At 43.7% G+C, this 17,739-nt stretch overlaps 1 protein-coding gene across 6 annotated transcripts in view; it reads right to left on the bottom strand.

The window, feature by feature from the left end:
• csmd3b (CUB and Sushi multiple domains 3b) overlaps window positions 1-17,739 on the bottom strand; it is a 349,538-nt gene that overhangs the window by 122,827 nt on the left and 208,972 nt on the right. For all 6 annotated transcript variants that reach the window (XM_072705595.1, XM_072705594.1, XM_023811991.2 and 3 more), the window contains 3 exons: window positions 5,992-6,095; window positions 5,548-5,660; window positions 63-245 (listed from right to left, as the gene is read on the bottom strand). In XM_072705595.1, coding sequence (XP_072561696.1) covers window positions 63-245; window positions 5,548-5,660; window positions 5,992-6,095 — 400 coding nt within the window. The remainder of the gene's footprint in view (window positions 1-62; window positions 246-5,547; window positions 5,661-5,991; window positions 6,096-17,739) is intronic.

Genomic DNA, 17,739 nt, shown 5'->3' with positions numbered 1-17,739 from the left:
AACTGTGCACCCCCTCAATGATGACTCAGCCATCCTCACTATGAGCGGCAGCCCGTACTCACAGATGCAAATGGGGATGTTGGCTGACCACTGGTTGTTGTTCTGACAGGAGATTGTTCTCTCCCCGATGAGCTCGAACCCAAACTGGCACTCGAAGCGCAGCACGTCCCCATTGGAGAAACCTGTCCCTTCCCGAATCCCGTAGAGGGGGGTCCCCGGGTCGCCGCAGCTCTCCTTCTCGATTTCTGCGGAGATAAAGGAGAAGCCGACCTACTGAACATCTGCACCCGTCGGCGAATTCACTGATTTCAAACGGCAAGAGCGACTCATGAAGATCGCAGCACCTCTGATACTTAAAGACAGCACCTCTAATTCATCAATAAAACCGCTGGTAGCAGAAAACCTTCTTTATTAACAGCAGAGTGGAGTCAGGAAAGATGGACATTTCAGAAACGGGAGCGTATGGATATACCTGTACAAACAGAGAGCCTGAAACAGCGCCGCATTTAAGGTTATGGGGGCACCATCCTCATAATGTTTCCCCATCTCCCACCAGGTGATGAGCTGTCCTGCATAATTTATTGCGAACATGGCATATTATGCATCTAAAGTGGAGCCATCGCGGATGCAGCTGAATGCACTTTTCATGCAGAATCCCATGCGATGTTGTCCAGCTATCTCACCGTTGATGCATTCGGCCTTTTGCCCTGATACCGTGCACAGACATTATTGACCGCAAAACCATGGCTGAAATGTAGAACCTTCCCAGCATCCTCAGACTTGCGGCAACCAGACTGCCGAACAACCTTAATACTACGTAAATTAGTTCTTTAAACACATACACATGGTAGGAAGAGAGAGAGAAAAAAAAGACTTAAAACGGAACTAGTGTTGGTCAGCATGTTATTGGGATTTGCCTCGAGTTATGAGAACAGCCATGGAAGAAAAAGGAGATGATATATTGCCTTAATTCCAGCCACGACATTGCGCTCAGTCCTCCCACTTTCCCACCTGGGCTGCTTGGCGTGGAAGCGTGGGTGCTGTAGGTTAGAACATATGTCCTGCTTTGTCTTTTAGGACAATAGAAAATGGAGAGCAAATAGCCTTAAAATCCACATTCATCCAAATCATCTTTGAAAATATTGCACCAAGAGGGCTCTCTAGCCTGGGTGAAGCGTTTGAAAACTGTGCTTAAAGTTTTAATTAGCATCCTCTTATTAAAAGTATGCACAGTATGTACTCCTTATAGCCACCAAAAAAAAAAAAAAAAGACTTACATGATATCCGAGGGTATGAGAACGGCACAGAAACTACGCAAAGCGGATGAAATTTTCACCAGAAAGACAGCCACGCCTCGGGAGAACGAGTTACGAGGTTATTTACAAGGCGAAAAAAAATGCGGCTGCCCATCCTGTGGGTGTCAACGCATCGCGAATTTGTCAAACACAGAAATGAACACAGAGGCCGCAATACGGAGTGTGTGATGCTTGTACCATGTCACACGGGCAACTGTAATTATTAATAAATGTCCGGTGTGGAGCGGTTACCACTAACGCCGGAAACGGTAATGCCCCCCGAGAGCGACACGCTAACCGCAGCGGACTGCGAGACGACTGGCCAAAAAGAGAAAATGTGGACACGAGACGATAAATAACCGCTGGGAAGTGGCAAAATTACACCATAACTCCCCATTTCTAGCTGATATAAAAGAATATTAAGATCTCATCAATAGCACACGATTTTCCAGACATCTCATCTGGGCTCATAAAATACATATTAAATTTGCAACCAAATCAATGTTCCACATATTTCACTAATGGATCCTGGTGGCCTTAAATCTGTAGATGGACACATAATCTTGCATTTCCTGCATTTAGAATCACTGCAGAAAATGTACTTTTTTTTCATGTTCTGTATGACATCATAGAATTTCCTTACCTGAACCCACTCCAGAGAACCAATACATATCTATATGCACACACACACACACACACACACACACACACACACACACACATATATATATACATATATATATATATATAGACACACACACAGAGGTTAATTTACTAGGTACACGGCTAGAATCGGATTTTGTCCCGCTGCTGTCTCTAAAACCAATTCAAGGGTCAAATCATTCTGCACACTGTGGTACTGAGCTGTTATTTTTGTACTTGCGGAAAAACCAAAAGCCCAAAAGCCTGCAACCGCAGCATAGAGACATGGACTGAGGAACTACTGGGCTCCACAGCACCCGGAAGCAGACGGGACCCGGCTGGGCGTTGAATTTGTGCCAAAAGATACGCCGTTCCGCTAAGATGACCTCATAAAATGATCAAAATGAGAAATACATTCCATCAAATGGCACTTTGTGTCCCTTTAACAAACACATGAAGCATGACCACCATCAAAAGAAAATGTCTGCCTGAATGGTAATAATCACCGAGATAATTACTGTAACGCTTCTCAACAGAAAATTGGCTTAATAATGAGCATCATATTAGGCCTGTTCTGCGCATCATTAATAAAACTCTTTATCAATAATAAAAAGCGGCGGGTCCTCTATTCCCCACTTCCCGCATCCTATTTTGGGCCTGAGTCTACAATCTCCACTTCTGCAAAAAATATATTATACATTATTCTAATGGGCTTCCCTAGTTACAGTCAGCCTGCTGAATATTTGGTCACGGACGTCAATCCCCGCATTGTGCTGGATAGAGGCGCCCTCTCACAATTGTTTTTTTAAATACCACTATACAGTATTACTGAAAATGTACCCACTCATCATGTGACTCTTTACTTACTGGTTCTGCTGCCTCCTGAGGCAGCCTGTAGAATTGCACCCTGATCCCATTAGTATATGCTCAGTCGGTCCTGAGCCAAGTTGAATGGCACTAATATAATATCCAGGCAACAAAATGCCAAAGACATGAGTAAAAACACCATGTATCATGCTCCATTTGTGAGATCACTACTGGGGAAACTCATAAATGTAAAGAAACATGTTTTCTCTTGAGCAAACTGAGTTTGACTCCCTGTGGTGAAGCCTGGTGTTTTATTTTTAGAATCATGTTGCTGATTTGCCAGAGAACTATAATATACTGAAAATAAAAGTATAAATCTAAAAGCAAAATTCTTGCTCCATTCTGATGCACTTGCTCATGACTATCATAAAGTTGCCTTTTTTGCGATTGTTATCCCGCGTCGAAATGGATCGATTTTCACTGCAGGACAGCAGCTCAGTTCAGAGTATATTGTGATATTTAAGCCTGGCCTCTTTCAGGTGCTTTTGATCACTCCCACCACGAGGCTCAGCCAGGCCCGCCCCTTGCCCACAGTGGCCAGATCGACTCCTCCAAGATTGCTCCACTGAGATACCAAGCTCATTTTCACCAGTTCTACACATCACAATGTGAATTATTCTGTTCTAAAGAGAACATGGAACTTCAACGTACTGTGAAGAGACAAGTTTACAGAGAGAGACTGCTAGCATACAATGAAAGTAAAGTAAAATAGTACAATATAATATTACTTGAGGTAGGAATTACTCATTTCATGAACCCCAAGAGGAATGCTCCCATAGACTTTCATTGTGATTTATTCTGTTATAATTTGCTGTCCAGCATAACGATTGGAGAAAATAATCACAAAAAAGAAAACAAAGCCATACCTTTTCAGTTACCACAAATCCAACCAGGACCCATCTTTCAAAAGTAATGACATCAGATTTCCATTATATAAACAAAACAATAGCTATACAGATGGGATATTTCTTAGATGAGACAGCAGCTGTATGATGATGAATCACTCTCAAAAACATCCAGGAAAGATTATCTATTTGCTATCAATAATGTTCTGTTTTGCAAGACTTTCTTCAGGCTAATATTTTATTGTCATTTTCTCACTGAAATTCTTTACAATAAACCCCTAATGGAACTCAGCACTACCTGGAGACTATTTTCCCAGTAGAACAGCAATTTATGACATTTTTCCAGGCTTTCAAAACACTTGTTAACATAACCCTGCACCAATTAACAATCCTGCCTATTTCCCACCAATTCCTTTTTGAAAAGGATCAAATGTATTTATAATTGCGTTTATAGCAATTTTTCTTTCAAAGAAGGTTCTTGGATACATATGGTTGAAGGTAAATAGCTCTCACCAGTTATCACGGTGGGATATTCAGACCTAGAGTGCCTTGCTAGTGCAAACGCGCAATGCGCATGGTGTGTTCCTCACTGCCTGTTCCTCATCCGTCAGGACACCTGTCAAGCGCATGCACACATGTGTAAAACCCAAACGCTGGAGTTATTGAAACTAGGCGGGATTCCATTTTAGCTTCCTGTTCCCATTGTTAGGTGAAATAAATGGATGCTGTAAGGCCTTGTCTCTTAAATGACTGCTCACGTGGCACACGGCAAGCATTTATCGTTATGAATGGTAATGTTGGGCAAAATCTAATTCAAATCGCACTTTCCTCTTTTTTCAGGAGCATTATACACTGATGGCGGTTAATCTATTTATTCCTTTTTTCGTGTATTCCAACTCAAAGGAATTTCCCCTCTCTCTCCACCTAACTCTCCTGCCTTCATTAAAGGGGATGACATGCTATTCATCACCCAGACACTAATTTATTACAAAACCTTGAGCAAGGGGAAGATAATCAAAGATATGTATATAGAAATTGTACCTTGTGTTCAGCGGACATAGCTTGTATTTGATGGATGAAAACCAGCCAGCTTCAGCCGGGACTCCTAAAAGTAACTGATTTAGGTAATAACTTCCATATGGATCTCAATTTCTGTATTTTAGTTGTCAGATGTTGCTATGAAAGGAAGATATTTTTATTGAACTCTCTGCCCTTTAAAAGGTGTCAAAAATGACACCAGTCACCAGCTCAGCAGTCGGTATTCGATCCTTGTGATTACACGGCAAGCAGGCGGGTAGGCGGCGAGGTAGGAGAATCAACAAATAAACAGAGATTCATCTTGAAAATGAGCAACTGCGTACAGGGGTCTCGGCAGGTTAAATGTCACACTTGATCTCGGTTCCCAAGGTGCTTCTCCAAAGAATGATCAGCCTGCTCCCTTCGAAAAACACACATATTTATGAGACACTGCAGATGAAAGCAAGGCTCCCCTAATTAATCCCCTCTTGTGTTGATTCATGCCGATTCACATCCAGTTTGTAGCTGGAGGCGGACACAGGCTGAGCCGTAGTATGAGTTTCAAGGGTAACGGCAGTAAGGTACACACTTCACCAGCCAAGGGTTCTCGGTCAGTGGCAGGAGAGCTGCATGAGGAGAACGGTGAAGAACTCACAAGGACCTACCTGAAATGTCGTTTATTTACTTTAGAGGAGAGCATGAATTTTGAATAAATAACCATGAAAATAATAAAACTATGGGAGATATAAACACCAGCATGTCAGCATTAAGTATCTCCCAAGCCACGAAGCGGGGGCATTTGCAGACCTTTCGAGATGATCTTGATGCCATGCCTGGCACTCACGGGGGCGCCAGGAGGAGCCACCAGAACCGAGACCTACCTTTGTAGTTGATCTTGAAGCCAATAGACCCCACGCTCTCGTCGGACTGGAGGTGCAGCCACATCTGGTGGGTCATGCTGACGATGAGGTCAGGAACGAAGCTGCCTGTTAGGCTGAAGACACAGACGAACCAACCAATTGCTTAGTATTTATGGTCATGTAACTCATCACAGGAAAGCATCCTGGCTGCAGTAAAGCAAAGAATCAGGCATGCATAAAAAAGAAAAAATGGAGGAAAGAAAGATCACATTTGTGAAAACTTGTGAGGTCACTTGACTCACCCTCACGGGACAGGGATTAGCTCTGCCCCCCCAACATATAACTTAATAAGTTAATAATTACACATTAGCGGCAATCCGGGTAGTGATTTTATGGGTAAAATGGCCAGTGTACAAGGACGGCCACCAATAAGTACATGTTCCACAAAAACGCTGACGGGCTTACACTTGCAGTATCGTCTTGGGATCACCGACTTCCCCTCCATCTCCGATGGTTAACGTGTCGTAGCCAATTTCCAGGTCAAACTCCTCAAAGTTAATCTGAATCACCTGTCGCGAGACATGAGGCACAGCAGTGTGAGTCAAACGGCTGCGGTCTCAGGCTACAGGCTGCGGTCTCAGGCTACAGGCTGCGGTCTCAGGCTACAGGCTGCAGCAGTCTCAGGCTACAGGCTGCAGCAGTCTCAGGCTACAGGCTGCGGTCTCAGGCTACAGGCTGCGGTCTCAGGCTACAGGCTCGGTCATTACTTCTTTTTGATACGAGTGCTACGCAGCGCGTGTCACACTGCTTTTAACAACCACCTTACAATAATCAGTAGGGAAATTTAGCAGGAAAAAAACAAAGAGAACACAAAAATAATTGATGGACTCAGGTGTTCACCTGCTGACCGTAAATTGCAGAGTAATTTTATAATAAGAAATACATTTGACAGCCATTTGACATAGCTTCCAGGGTCCAGGGTAATTAGTGGTTTGGTCAAGTTTAAATAATTAAATAAAGGCACATAAACACCAGCACACACATACACAAATACAAACCGTGTATTCTGAAGATTTTAAAAGCAGTCAGACAAGAAACAGCTAATGTCTACACTGGCCCTAAAGTACAAAACAACAAAAATGCGAAAAAATTGAGAGATGGGTTTTTTGTGTTTTGGTGAGTGTTTTTCCATTTTCTTAATGTATTTCAGAGCCAGGTGACTTTTTCTAAACAGTACTCCAGGCCACAGGGGGCGGTATATAGCAGGCTAATTAAGGGCTTAAGCTGTATTTCATCTAGCGATTTTATTCTTTTGTAGTTGCCACCAGGCACAGTCACTTTAAGTCAATTCAAAGAGCGTTTGATACTCTAACTAATGATTTTGTGGTCAGATGGTTGACTCGTGCCTATTCGTAGTTCACAGGAGTTTTTCTTGGAAACACTACAGACCCCACAAAGCTAACCAGCACGAAACTGTCTCCCACACTTAACAATGCTAGCTAGACCAAAATAACTTTGCAGCTAATGCCAGACTCCCTTCCAAACCCACAGTGTAGGCCAGTCATCTAGTTAAATTTGGATATTTGATTTCTTCGTTATGACAGTTAAGCTTATCTGTCCTACACAATAAATGAACAATGATAAACTTCGGTAGTGGATGTATAATACTTTCAGGGCCCACAGTTTTTCCAGGTTTTTACAAAAGTGCTGAATACAACACACTGGCTAATATACAAAACTGTAAGGAAAAACAAAAAAGAATTTAGAAAACAGAAAAACATTTAAGAAAACTTTAAAAGGAAAAACAAATTGTGTTTCGTTTTGACTCATTTTGTTTGCGATTTTCTTAGCGTTTCGCACCTTATGGCTGCTGTAAATCTCATTCGAAAAAAAGACGAATGTATGAAAATCAAAACACGTTGATGAACCGCTCTCATAAAAGTCATGCTTTTCACATTGGCACAGAGGCGGCTATCAATCTGAACACTGTGCTGTGTGTCATACACATCCATCCATTCCGGTTATCCAGGGTCGTGTTTCCATGTGTGTCACGGCAACCTAATTTCCATAAACATTATATTCCATCCACATGTCATACATTTTTGTCATATTAAGTATTTATAGCTGTTTTGTCAGAATCCCTTGAAGAATGAAAGCCTGCCTATGCATATATACACGCAGAACACCGCAAGAAGACAGAGCGACAGAGCCAGCGCGTGGATTTGCTTTGTGATTAAAGGGATCTGAAAAAGGGTTTCTTCCCCACTGTGCGATTCCGGTGTGGGAGATTTGGCAGAACAGGTCCTCCTCGTTCTGCGATACCGGCACGGGGCCCATAACTCCGTTTTAGGGTGTGCTGCCCACTGTTCCTCCCTATCTGCGCGACCCCCATGGCCGCAGTGCTGTGATAAAGTCCAGATTTGAGGCAGCCTTCAATTACTGCTGCCTGAAACAGGCAAAGGGGGCAGCGGGGAGTTCTTTACAGGCCGATAAAGGTACCCCCCCCCCCCCCCCCCCAGGTCTGCGAGCGTGGATGTTCAGCTGGAACGCATTGCAGTTTACGGGCCTCTACACGAGGGCAGCTCCACTCGTGCGCCTCAACCTCCAAACTCTGTCAAGACTTCCAGGAAAAGTTCAGGCAAACTCTTCGCAGCCCTGTCAGCCGTTATGGCCGCCTCAGCTGAGCTTGCTCATCGCCGAGCTGTACCTTCGCTGGCTACCCTTGGAATAGAAAATAGCGAATGTGAGGGGAGTGCCTGGTATTCACTTTCCACCCACAGGTATTACTCTGCAAGGCTGCCCCGGCCCAACCTGACGGTAATGCATATTTTGATGGTGTGATAAAAGGCAAAGGAGGACAAAACAAAAAACAGCAAAGCCTCCAAAATCTAAATACTCCTGGGGAAAAAAATATACAGAAATATTTACCAGTAAAAAAAATGTTCCTCTCAGTTTGATAAGGAAAGTTCTACTAAATATGTAAATCCATGATGTCCAATCAGCATAAAAAGTGCAGCGGCACAACAAATCACTAATACTCATAAATTCATTATAGTTATACATTTTTTTTAAAAGCCCCACAACCTAACTGCATAAGCTGCAGAAAGATGGATGTTGGAAAAAAAAAAAAAAGTAATAATGGTAGCATTTTAAAGGTGATATTAGGATTTGGCACCAAAAAAAATTTTTTATTTGAAACTTGAAAATATGCGAACACATTTTATGCAAGAAGAAACATCTTTTTGGCCTTAATTATTTTGGTCTCTCTGCAGTACATGAACCACATGGGGTAATTAGCTGGAAACAGCAGATTCAATTCTCATATTCCCCTTTATACTGAGATTCTCAATATTCCCCAGCAAAGCTCAGGACGGCTAGTGCCAAGGATTCGTCTGGCCTTTGTTCCATCCAAACACTTAATTATGTTACTGGATCAAACATTAAGCCAAATTAAATATGAGTGACAACGTTCTCACGCCACACAATTTGAGAGGCCATGGAAATTCGCATAATTATGACTGCATGAGAGGGTGAGCCCCCACCCCTGCCTCAGTGCCGCTGAGCTTTCTGGTGTCTATGCACTGCAAATTTTTCATCGAGTTCATTCTTTCTCGACAATTCATTCTTGCTGTTGCCAAACTCTGCAGCACACAGTGTATTTAAATGAGGAGACTCTATCCGTCTCTCTTTACCTGAAATGAGTCCTTGAAAACAGCGACTCAGCAGGTTAAACAAGATTTTCACAAGCAATTATTTTTCCATTTCTCTGAAGAAGTCAGCACGGTCTCTTTGCACTCTCTTTCATTCATCTCGCTTACAAATCTGCACAGTTGAGCAATGGATGCGGTTTGATGTTTATAATTACATGTATGGACCAATCAATATCTGAATGAGTACCTCAACATTACAGATTGCAGATGACAAATCAGAGCTCGTAAATAATGAGATGAACTGTGTCCGAAATATCAAGGTGTACCTGGAAAAAAAAATCTGCTGCGAAGTGTGGCTTGCTGACTTTGAAATGGATGCCAGATCTTTAAACAAAATGTAAAAAGGAAACTAAGTAACAAAACAACAAGAAACAGGTCCTTTAAAATCAATGAGAGCCGGGGCGTATTTGAAACTGAACAAACTTATCAACCCATCCATCCATCTTCCAACTGCTTATCCTGGTCAAGGTAACCAGGAGTTTATCCCAGACGGCACAGGGTGCAAATCCATCACAGGGCACAAGCTGACACAGTCATACACTACGAGCTATTTAGAGACACCAGATATACCTTTGGACTGCGAAAGGAAACTCAGCCATCAACAGAACTTGACACACACACACACACACACACACAGAAGAGGTGGGATTCAAACTCTGACCCTGGAGGTGTGAGGCAGCTGTGCTGCCACACCATGCCACCCTTAAATTAAATTATGCCATGGATAAATAGGGTTATTGGTGGAGGGAAAGGGCATGTTTTCGTACCTAGTGAGGAGACCATTCTTTATGAGAGTGACCATTATTCATTTGAAGCAAATCTCATATATGAATATAATGCTGTTGCCACTGTTTAAGTATAAAATATAGGAAGACACACCTACATAAGTTACAACTGGGACACAAGCAGGGACAAGTGGAATTTTTACTTTGATTAACGCATTATCAAAAAAATAAAAATACGGGAAGCAGTTGCCATGGAAACAGGCTCAATCGAGTCTCTGAATCTGGTTGGTGGCCCTGATCCTGTTGACAATGGCCGTTTGGAGGTTTCTGCACCAAGTACTGAGGAGTCATTTCGGGATGGGAAGGGGGGGGGGGGGGAAGAAAGGCTTTCTCAAGATATTTGTCATCAAAAGGTCATAGCTCAGATGTGAACTCTTGGGCAGATGTAGATGTTAGACAGAAGATGTTGTTATGTACTGTAATGCCATTCTCTGCCTGTAGATTTTCATGCTGTGATGGAAACTGAGGATAAGTCATGTGCTACGTGTTTTTATTTTGCCTTTCTAGAGAGCAGCGGACCCTGTGTTCCTTCACATGTGTCAGACCAAACCGGGCACGAGTACCCCCAGCATCCCCAGCACCCCCAGCATCTCCAGCATCCCCAGCATCTCCAGCATCCCCAGCACCCCCAGCACCTCCAGCATCCCCAGTCCACTGGGAAGGAGTGGAGGTGAGGTCACGCTGCCTCGGAGCATTCTGACCTGCCTGTGCGCGGTCTGGCCCGGAAGACTCTGCCGCGGGGGGTGAGGTGATGGACCATGTGGCAGGTGAACAATCAGGGCCCCACCACCCTCACACGCAGCATGTCTGATTGCTCCCCCACCCGCCCCCCCGCCCTCCCCCCTGCAGCCACTACATACAAATATCCAGCACTTTTGAAATCCCCAGGCCTCCTTATCATCTGCTATTTCCATTTGCATGAAATTACTTATTTTGGCACACGAATTATAATTATATACCTCAAACACAGACAATGTTTCATGTGGGATAAATAATTCATGGCCTTTCGTGTCTCAGTGCAGGAATGCCTCAGCAGTCGAGCGTATCGCACGCGAGTCAAACAGGTGACATTTATACTTCCCACAGCTGCTGTGCCGTTTACGCTGTGCTGTGCTGTGTTTACGCTAACCAGGCACTGATTACCCACAATCCCGCAGGCAGCAATCGCGCACACAGGTTCCCGCTCACGTCAAAAGCCTGACTCGCATACGACCGGAAGTTAAACGATGAACCTTCTTCTGAATGCTATCAGTAGGTGAAGCCTCAAACTCTTCAACTACTGCTGAAGGACATACATGTTTTTTACCGTCTGAATACAAATTTCTGTGATATATGATTACAAATAAGAAGAATAACAATATGACATTTTTTGGCAACTTTGATCACCTTTACGTCGTTAAACCCCCACATGACACTGTCCTGAATAAACAGCTGGAATGGATCGATGGTGAAGGGCTAGAACTGCATAGAAATGCATCGAGTAGTAGCACAGCTGTGAAAAGGGATGGGACACATGCCAGCCGCTGTTTGTTATGCGAGAGCAGTGCAGTGGAGGCAAACGCTGTACCTTTAAGCCTCTCTAACTCCCATTTTAGAAGCATATGCAGTTTTTATCCAGCCACATCTATTTAGAATACCTTAAAATTTGGCAATATCATTTAACAAGGGGCAGCAGAGCTTAAAAAGTGAAATAAAGCTGAATGGGTAAAAAAAAAAGGTAACAAATAGGACTATTTACATGATTTAGATTTGCTCGGCAGAAATACAATATCAGTTCTGTGGTTCTTTGTACTCTATTCAATCTCATTTTAAGGATTTCAAATATGCATGTTTGTGCGCATTTGAAGTAATCGCATGGAAATAATTAAGCCCTAAAGCTATGACAGAAAAAACAACAAAAAGATTTAATTTTGGTTGTGCTCATGAACCATCCAGGCACGTCCTACATGATCGGCCAATCACAGGCCCAGGTCAGAACCAATTGTGGGGTTGGGTGTCTCACATTATCATAAGGCGCGGCTGGTGGTGGGAGTGGGCGGTTGGGGTTGTAGGCTGCATGGTATGTGAAGCTGTTGGACGGTAGGTAATCAAAGAAATCATATTATTTAGTCTATCTGGAAGAAGTCAATCACCGTAACAAGCCAATATCTTGGAATGAATTAACGTGGGATTTCTCAGGTGCTTCCGGAAGGTGACGATATTAAACACGGGAGCCAGGAGGCGATGGAGCCGCCCAAAGTCAGGTTGGGCAGATGCGCCGTCACGGTGGGAAAGCCCCGAGGGCGGAGGCGAGGCCCCTCCCTCCCAGCCAAATGACGGCAGTCTCTCATTAGCCACGCCAATCGCCCGGCCCTTGCTCAGAGTGACTGGAAGCTGTTTATGCGGGTTCTCTCTGCCTATCCCCATATCCCCCCTAACAAAGATGCGACAGCAGTGGACGCATATCAAACTTTTAATAGTCATTAATGACAATTCATGTTCATTGTTCAGATGGTGTTGATTCAGTGTTATAAACAAAGGCACATAATTTGGAGGGGAAAAAAAACATTATTTCCATCTTTAGCCTGAAATGCATGCCCTGCAACCTTGCGGCAGCCAGTGTCAATACTTTTCTTACTGAAAATCGGCAGAAAATCACCAGAAAATCTGCCAACTTTTTCACTGCGAGTCATACTGTAACAAAATATGTAAACATGGGAAACACAATATCAAATGAGATGTGCATGAATTCTCGGTACTGCATGTTTCTAATCAGGTCCTGAATAACGTCTAACTATAGTACCCAAGCTGTAATGGGAAAAAAAAAGTTGTAATCACAATGTTCTCACAAATGAACCCTCGAACATTTAAAATCAATTAAGCCTTAATTGAAATACTGTCTTAAAATTAAATTAAGTCTGGCACCCTGCAATTCTCTCTCCCCAAATTTGAAGGCAAGTTACCTAATTGGTACTTCAAACGAAATTGCAGAAGACTGTAATGATCAGTGTAGCTACTCATTTTTCATTTCAAGGAGGCTATGAGCCTTCCCAACTTCTACAATTGCACTTCAAGTTTTAAAAATGCCCTTACAACTATATATTTTCTGGTCACCCCTGGAGACAGGCAAATACAACCCTGACACTCTTCTAAAAAATGTGTAATTTAATGTGTAATTTTATTTGTGTGCTATGAAATTCGCAGCAAGGTTCCCTCCATAATGATACTTACTACATGTAACTCAAAATGAGATTTCACTGTGTATGTGAAAATACCCATAATGCTTTGGGCTCATCACTATCCAATATAGTGTTACCTTTCCAAAAGCGATATTTCTCATTGAGAGACCATTACATGCCTATCATAGAGTTAGTTTATTATTTCATATTCTATTCATGTAACCATTAAGGGAGAGAAATACAAATATAAACATAAATAAATACAAGTATAAGCCAGAAACATTCAAAATAGTAATAAAATTAGGCAGTGTCAGGTAGACTGTTATATATCATCAGTGAAAAGGTGAAAAACATAAACAAGGAACAACTGCAATTTAATTTAGCAGCGTTTACACTTGACAGAAATGAGATCTCGGTCAATTCGGAGTTTTCAAAAGCTCAAAGTGGTCCTTCATTTACAAGAACAAAATTCAAGTGTTCATTTGACTTGCCAGTATTTTACTTGGTGCATGCAGGCAAAGGCAAACTGTGCAGCGATGTCAGACCCAGCTAAGCTATCTACCCTTCAACCCCAGCGGGGATTTAAAGAGCAGCCCAGGGACAGAAGCCCATCGCAGGCAGCACATGATGGGGGAGCATCCCAGACAGGATTCTGTTTCCATAGGTGAAAAAGAGTCCTAAATATTATATATCTTCCAGTGTTTCCCAAACCCCGTGCTCAGGGACCTGCAGAAAGTCCACGTTTTTGCTCTTTTCTGTGGACTGTATGTGAGGGAGCTTGGAGGAAGCAGAACACATGGACCATCCGTGGGTCCCCAAGGACCGGGTTGGGAAACGCTGCTACTGATCAACAGGAAAGTACAATGCCTGGAGGAAGGGGTCAAAACTGGCCCAAAACACTTCAGATTCAACTTTCTCTGTCCAGAAATGTCACATTTGAATTCTTTTCTTCATGAAAATAAAGTATATTTCCTAATCTTTTTGACTCATCGTTATTTCTCTCAAAAACCACACTGAGATTATCTATTGATCAGAGTCGAGATTTCAACAGTGCAACTAATGATACTGGTCAATTTCACCCTCAGTTTCCTCGTAGAAGCCTAAAAAAGTAAATAAATAAGTACATACATAAATAAGTAAATAAACTATGCACCAAAATACAGTTCTGAAATACAAAGTTGTGGAAATGAAAGTGAGATCCACCCCAAGAGCCCTATCTCCAAAAGCATTAAAGAATTGAAAATTTTTATTTTACATTATTTTATCTGGCAATACACACAGAGAACTGCACACACAGGGAGTAGGGGCAGGATATGTAACCTAACCCCAAATGTGTGAAACAACAGTGCTACCCACCGAGCCACCTGACACGAGTCCCAGAACATGAGTGATGACAGGAGTGCAGGTTGGCACAGGTCTCCTCAGCGCCACCCGCAGGTAGCAGGACGTGAATGAGAGAGTCCATCGGCATGCGGCCGTGCACGTTTTAATGACGCGCGTCCACACGCTCCTGTTGCAGCTACCTGGAAACGGTTATGGGGGGTCGTCTACGAGCTGTGCCATGCTTTCTGCAGTGGGGTTTCTCTGGATTATACTCCTCATTATTTCCATTTGCAACGTCCCCCCCGCCACAAACCAGAGCATCTCGCCTGCCTTCGTGCTGAGAGCCACAATACCCAGGTGTTGTCTGTCAAAACATCTCACTTTCTGCAGGCTGCCGAAAGCTCGTCGTTTAATCGAGCAAAACATGCCAGTGTTAAGGCGGGGGGGGGGGGGGGGTTGGGGGAAAAGGAAAAGAAAAACAAAAACAAATTCCCTCCGTTGAGTTTGAGTTGCAGACCTTTTAAAACGGCCAGGTGCCAGCTGAGAGAAGAAGCTCAAGCACCTTGTGGACTGCAAGGCTTTCGTGCTGCCATGCATCTATCAAAGCAGGGGGCATCTCTACCCACCTTTTCATTCCCAGCTTTAAACACCTCATCCTACCCTGAGGCCTTCATCGCATCTTAAAACTAAGGAATGATGCTACAATTCTCACCGTAATACATTTGCAGATCCCAAACACGTTTATCAGAATTATCTCGTCTGCTTTTGGACTCAGGTGAAGATCACCAGGCTCCTTGCCTGTAGAACGGCTGCGAGGGAAATTGCAGAGGACGTACCCAGAATGTTCCACTCTCTGACGGCACTAAAGCATTAGTATAGACACCGGAGACTACAGCTGCAGGAATGTCAATAAAAAACAATGCCTGGAAGGAGAAAATGGTTTATTTCCTTAATTTATTATAGCAGTGTCATTTTCCCTCTATTAAAGCTGTCTCTTTAATGAGGTCTTGGCTTGTGCAAATTATGTCCTGCAGAGTGGACTTATTTTGCTTAATTCCACCCGATACAATGAGCGCATTCCGCTACGCTGGGTCAGGAATGTGCTTCCGTTCTCCCCCATCACCGCCCCCCAACCCCCCCGCTCATTATGCTACTTTTAATGCTTAGATCTCAGTAGGCTCAGTAATTTCTGGATTCCTGTGCTTTTTTGCGTAATTCCGGAGGGGATACGATCCCTGTGAAGCCCTAGGTGTGTGGAATTGGCTTGGGAATCCATTGGACGCTACTGCCTTCCCACAGTCCACAGACATAAATTTTGTTAATGGGTTGTAAATTTCCATGACTGTATGTGTCGCCCCTGGAGAGAATGGCTTTCTCTCCCAGCGGTACCCCAGGTTTCCGGGGATAGCTTCCGGATTAGTGTGACCCAAATCAGATGCACGGCTGTTAAAAACTGTCAGATGCAATATGTAAGCAGATCTGATAAAGATCTTTATATGAAAACAATAAGATTTAATTCTTTTAAAATCCAAATTCAAACCGGTCACAGAGCTTCCCGACTCAGCGTGAGGCTGACTTAGTGTCTTATCAGGATGGTCTCTTTTTCTGAATGGAATCACACGCTGAAGACTAACCTCAATTAGCTGAACAGCAGATATGAGGAGAGAGAGAGGCAACTGCATCAGATATGACACTGAGACAACAGTCCGGGAGCTCTGATCTCGACGCTACTTGACCAGATTAAACATGAGCACAAACGCAACACTAACATCATGCATTTGGTAATGGTGCACTTTAAAATGGGGGTCAGAGCTCCGGGGGGGGGATGCGTGTGATATTTGCCCACGATGGCTAGCTTAGCCCTTCATTGTTTAATCCCTACTTCTTAATATTCAAGCCGTAGCTTCAGGACAAATGAGTACCAGCACTCAGATCAATTATCTGCTTCACTGTACATGGACAATGTTACGCAGCCAGTAATTCGCTTCCTCCTTTATTATTGTGAAACTAGCCACAGAGGAAGGACAGAGATAAGCAGAATCGATCCCGGTACCATGAAGCCCTGTGCCAGAACTACTCGTCTCCAAGCCCACATCTGCCCTCACTCCCGACGACGTTTTGTATCTTATATAAAAATTCTCCCCCGGAGCGCACCTCTGAAATCCATGACTGGTGCAATACCAAGCGGAATCGAGTGCGTAACTCGGCAGAACCCGCATATGTGCCGATCCCTCCTGTGCGGCTTGGCTAATTGCTCCCAAGGGAGAACCCCTACTGAAATCGGCACACAGCTGAGGAGAGCTCCAGCATGCAGATGAGATCCTTGGGCTGAATGCAACCAATAAAATAAAAAAGAAGAAACAAAAGAGCTGTCCACTGACAGAAGTCACAGAGATACCCTGCGATGGCATCAAGTCCAACTGCCGTGGTGATAGTACGCACCGGGCGGCCTTCCACGGAGTGGAACGCTCCCAGCATCATAATCTGTGTGCCGGCATTCCATGATGGAACAGCTGTGCCGCATCCAGAGGGACGCTAATAATTAAACGAACGGTCAAACGACGGGCGCAGACTCGTGGGGATGAGCTTCTAGGCAACAGCCTGCCTCTGCCCCCGCTCCTGCGCTGGGGGGGAAGTTATGGATTCTGCTGCGCATGAATGAGGGTTTATGGACCACTTAGGTGAAGCCAGTTAGGCTCATGGTGGGTAAATTGAAGGCACATTCTTTTCACGCATCGCCTGATCAATTCTGCATTGCAAATTTTATAAGGGGCAAATAAGATGTGTGTAAGGGGCTGATTATTTCTAAGCCAGTAGTAACATGCAGCTCCGTATTCATCGGGCAGAGATACGGCAAGCTGGCAGCATTTTTCATTTAAAACAGTCACAGGTCTGCTGGTTATCTGCTTAGCCGATGCTCACGTCCAAAGTGATTTCAGAGCCATTATTATCTGGATAGTTTGCTCAGGTTAAGCATTTGGGCTACTAGAGAGATACCAGTTGGAAACTGTAATTCAGAAATTTTAACTGGAACGCCCTCTGAAGTCGGAATTTCTACTCGGAAAGTCAGAGGAATCTACACAACCTCAGGCTCAGAATTCAAGATGGCTGTGCCCTTTACCAACAGACGTGAAAGCTGTAGTTCTGTACTGTTTATTAGCACTCGTGTTATTTGTGGCCATTAAACCGGTCACACACACAGTACTGTCCAACCAATACCTGTGCACATGTTGCTAC

The sequence above is a fragment of the Paramormyrops kingsleyae genome, chromosome 23 (genome assembly GCF_048594095.1).
Source record: "Paramormyrops kingsleyae isolate MSU_618 chromosome 23, PKINGS_0.4, whole genome shotgun sequence".
NCBI classification, from domain to species: domain Eukaryota; kingdom Metazoa; phylum Chordata; class Actinopteri; order Osteoglossiformes; family Mormyridae; genus Paramormyrops; species Paramormyrops kingsleyae.
The sequence above is the reverse complement of the archived record's forward strand: the minus strand, read 5'-3'. Positions and strand labels throughout refer to the sequence as shown.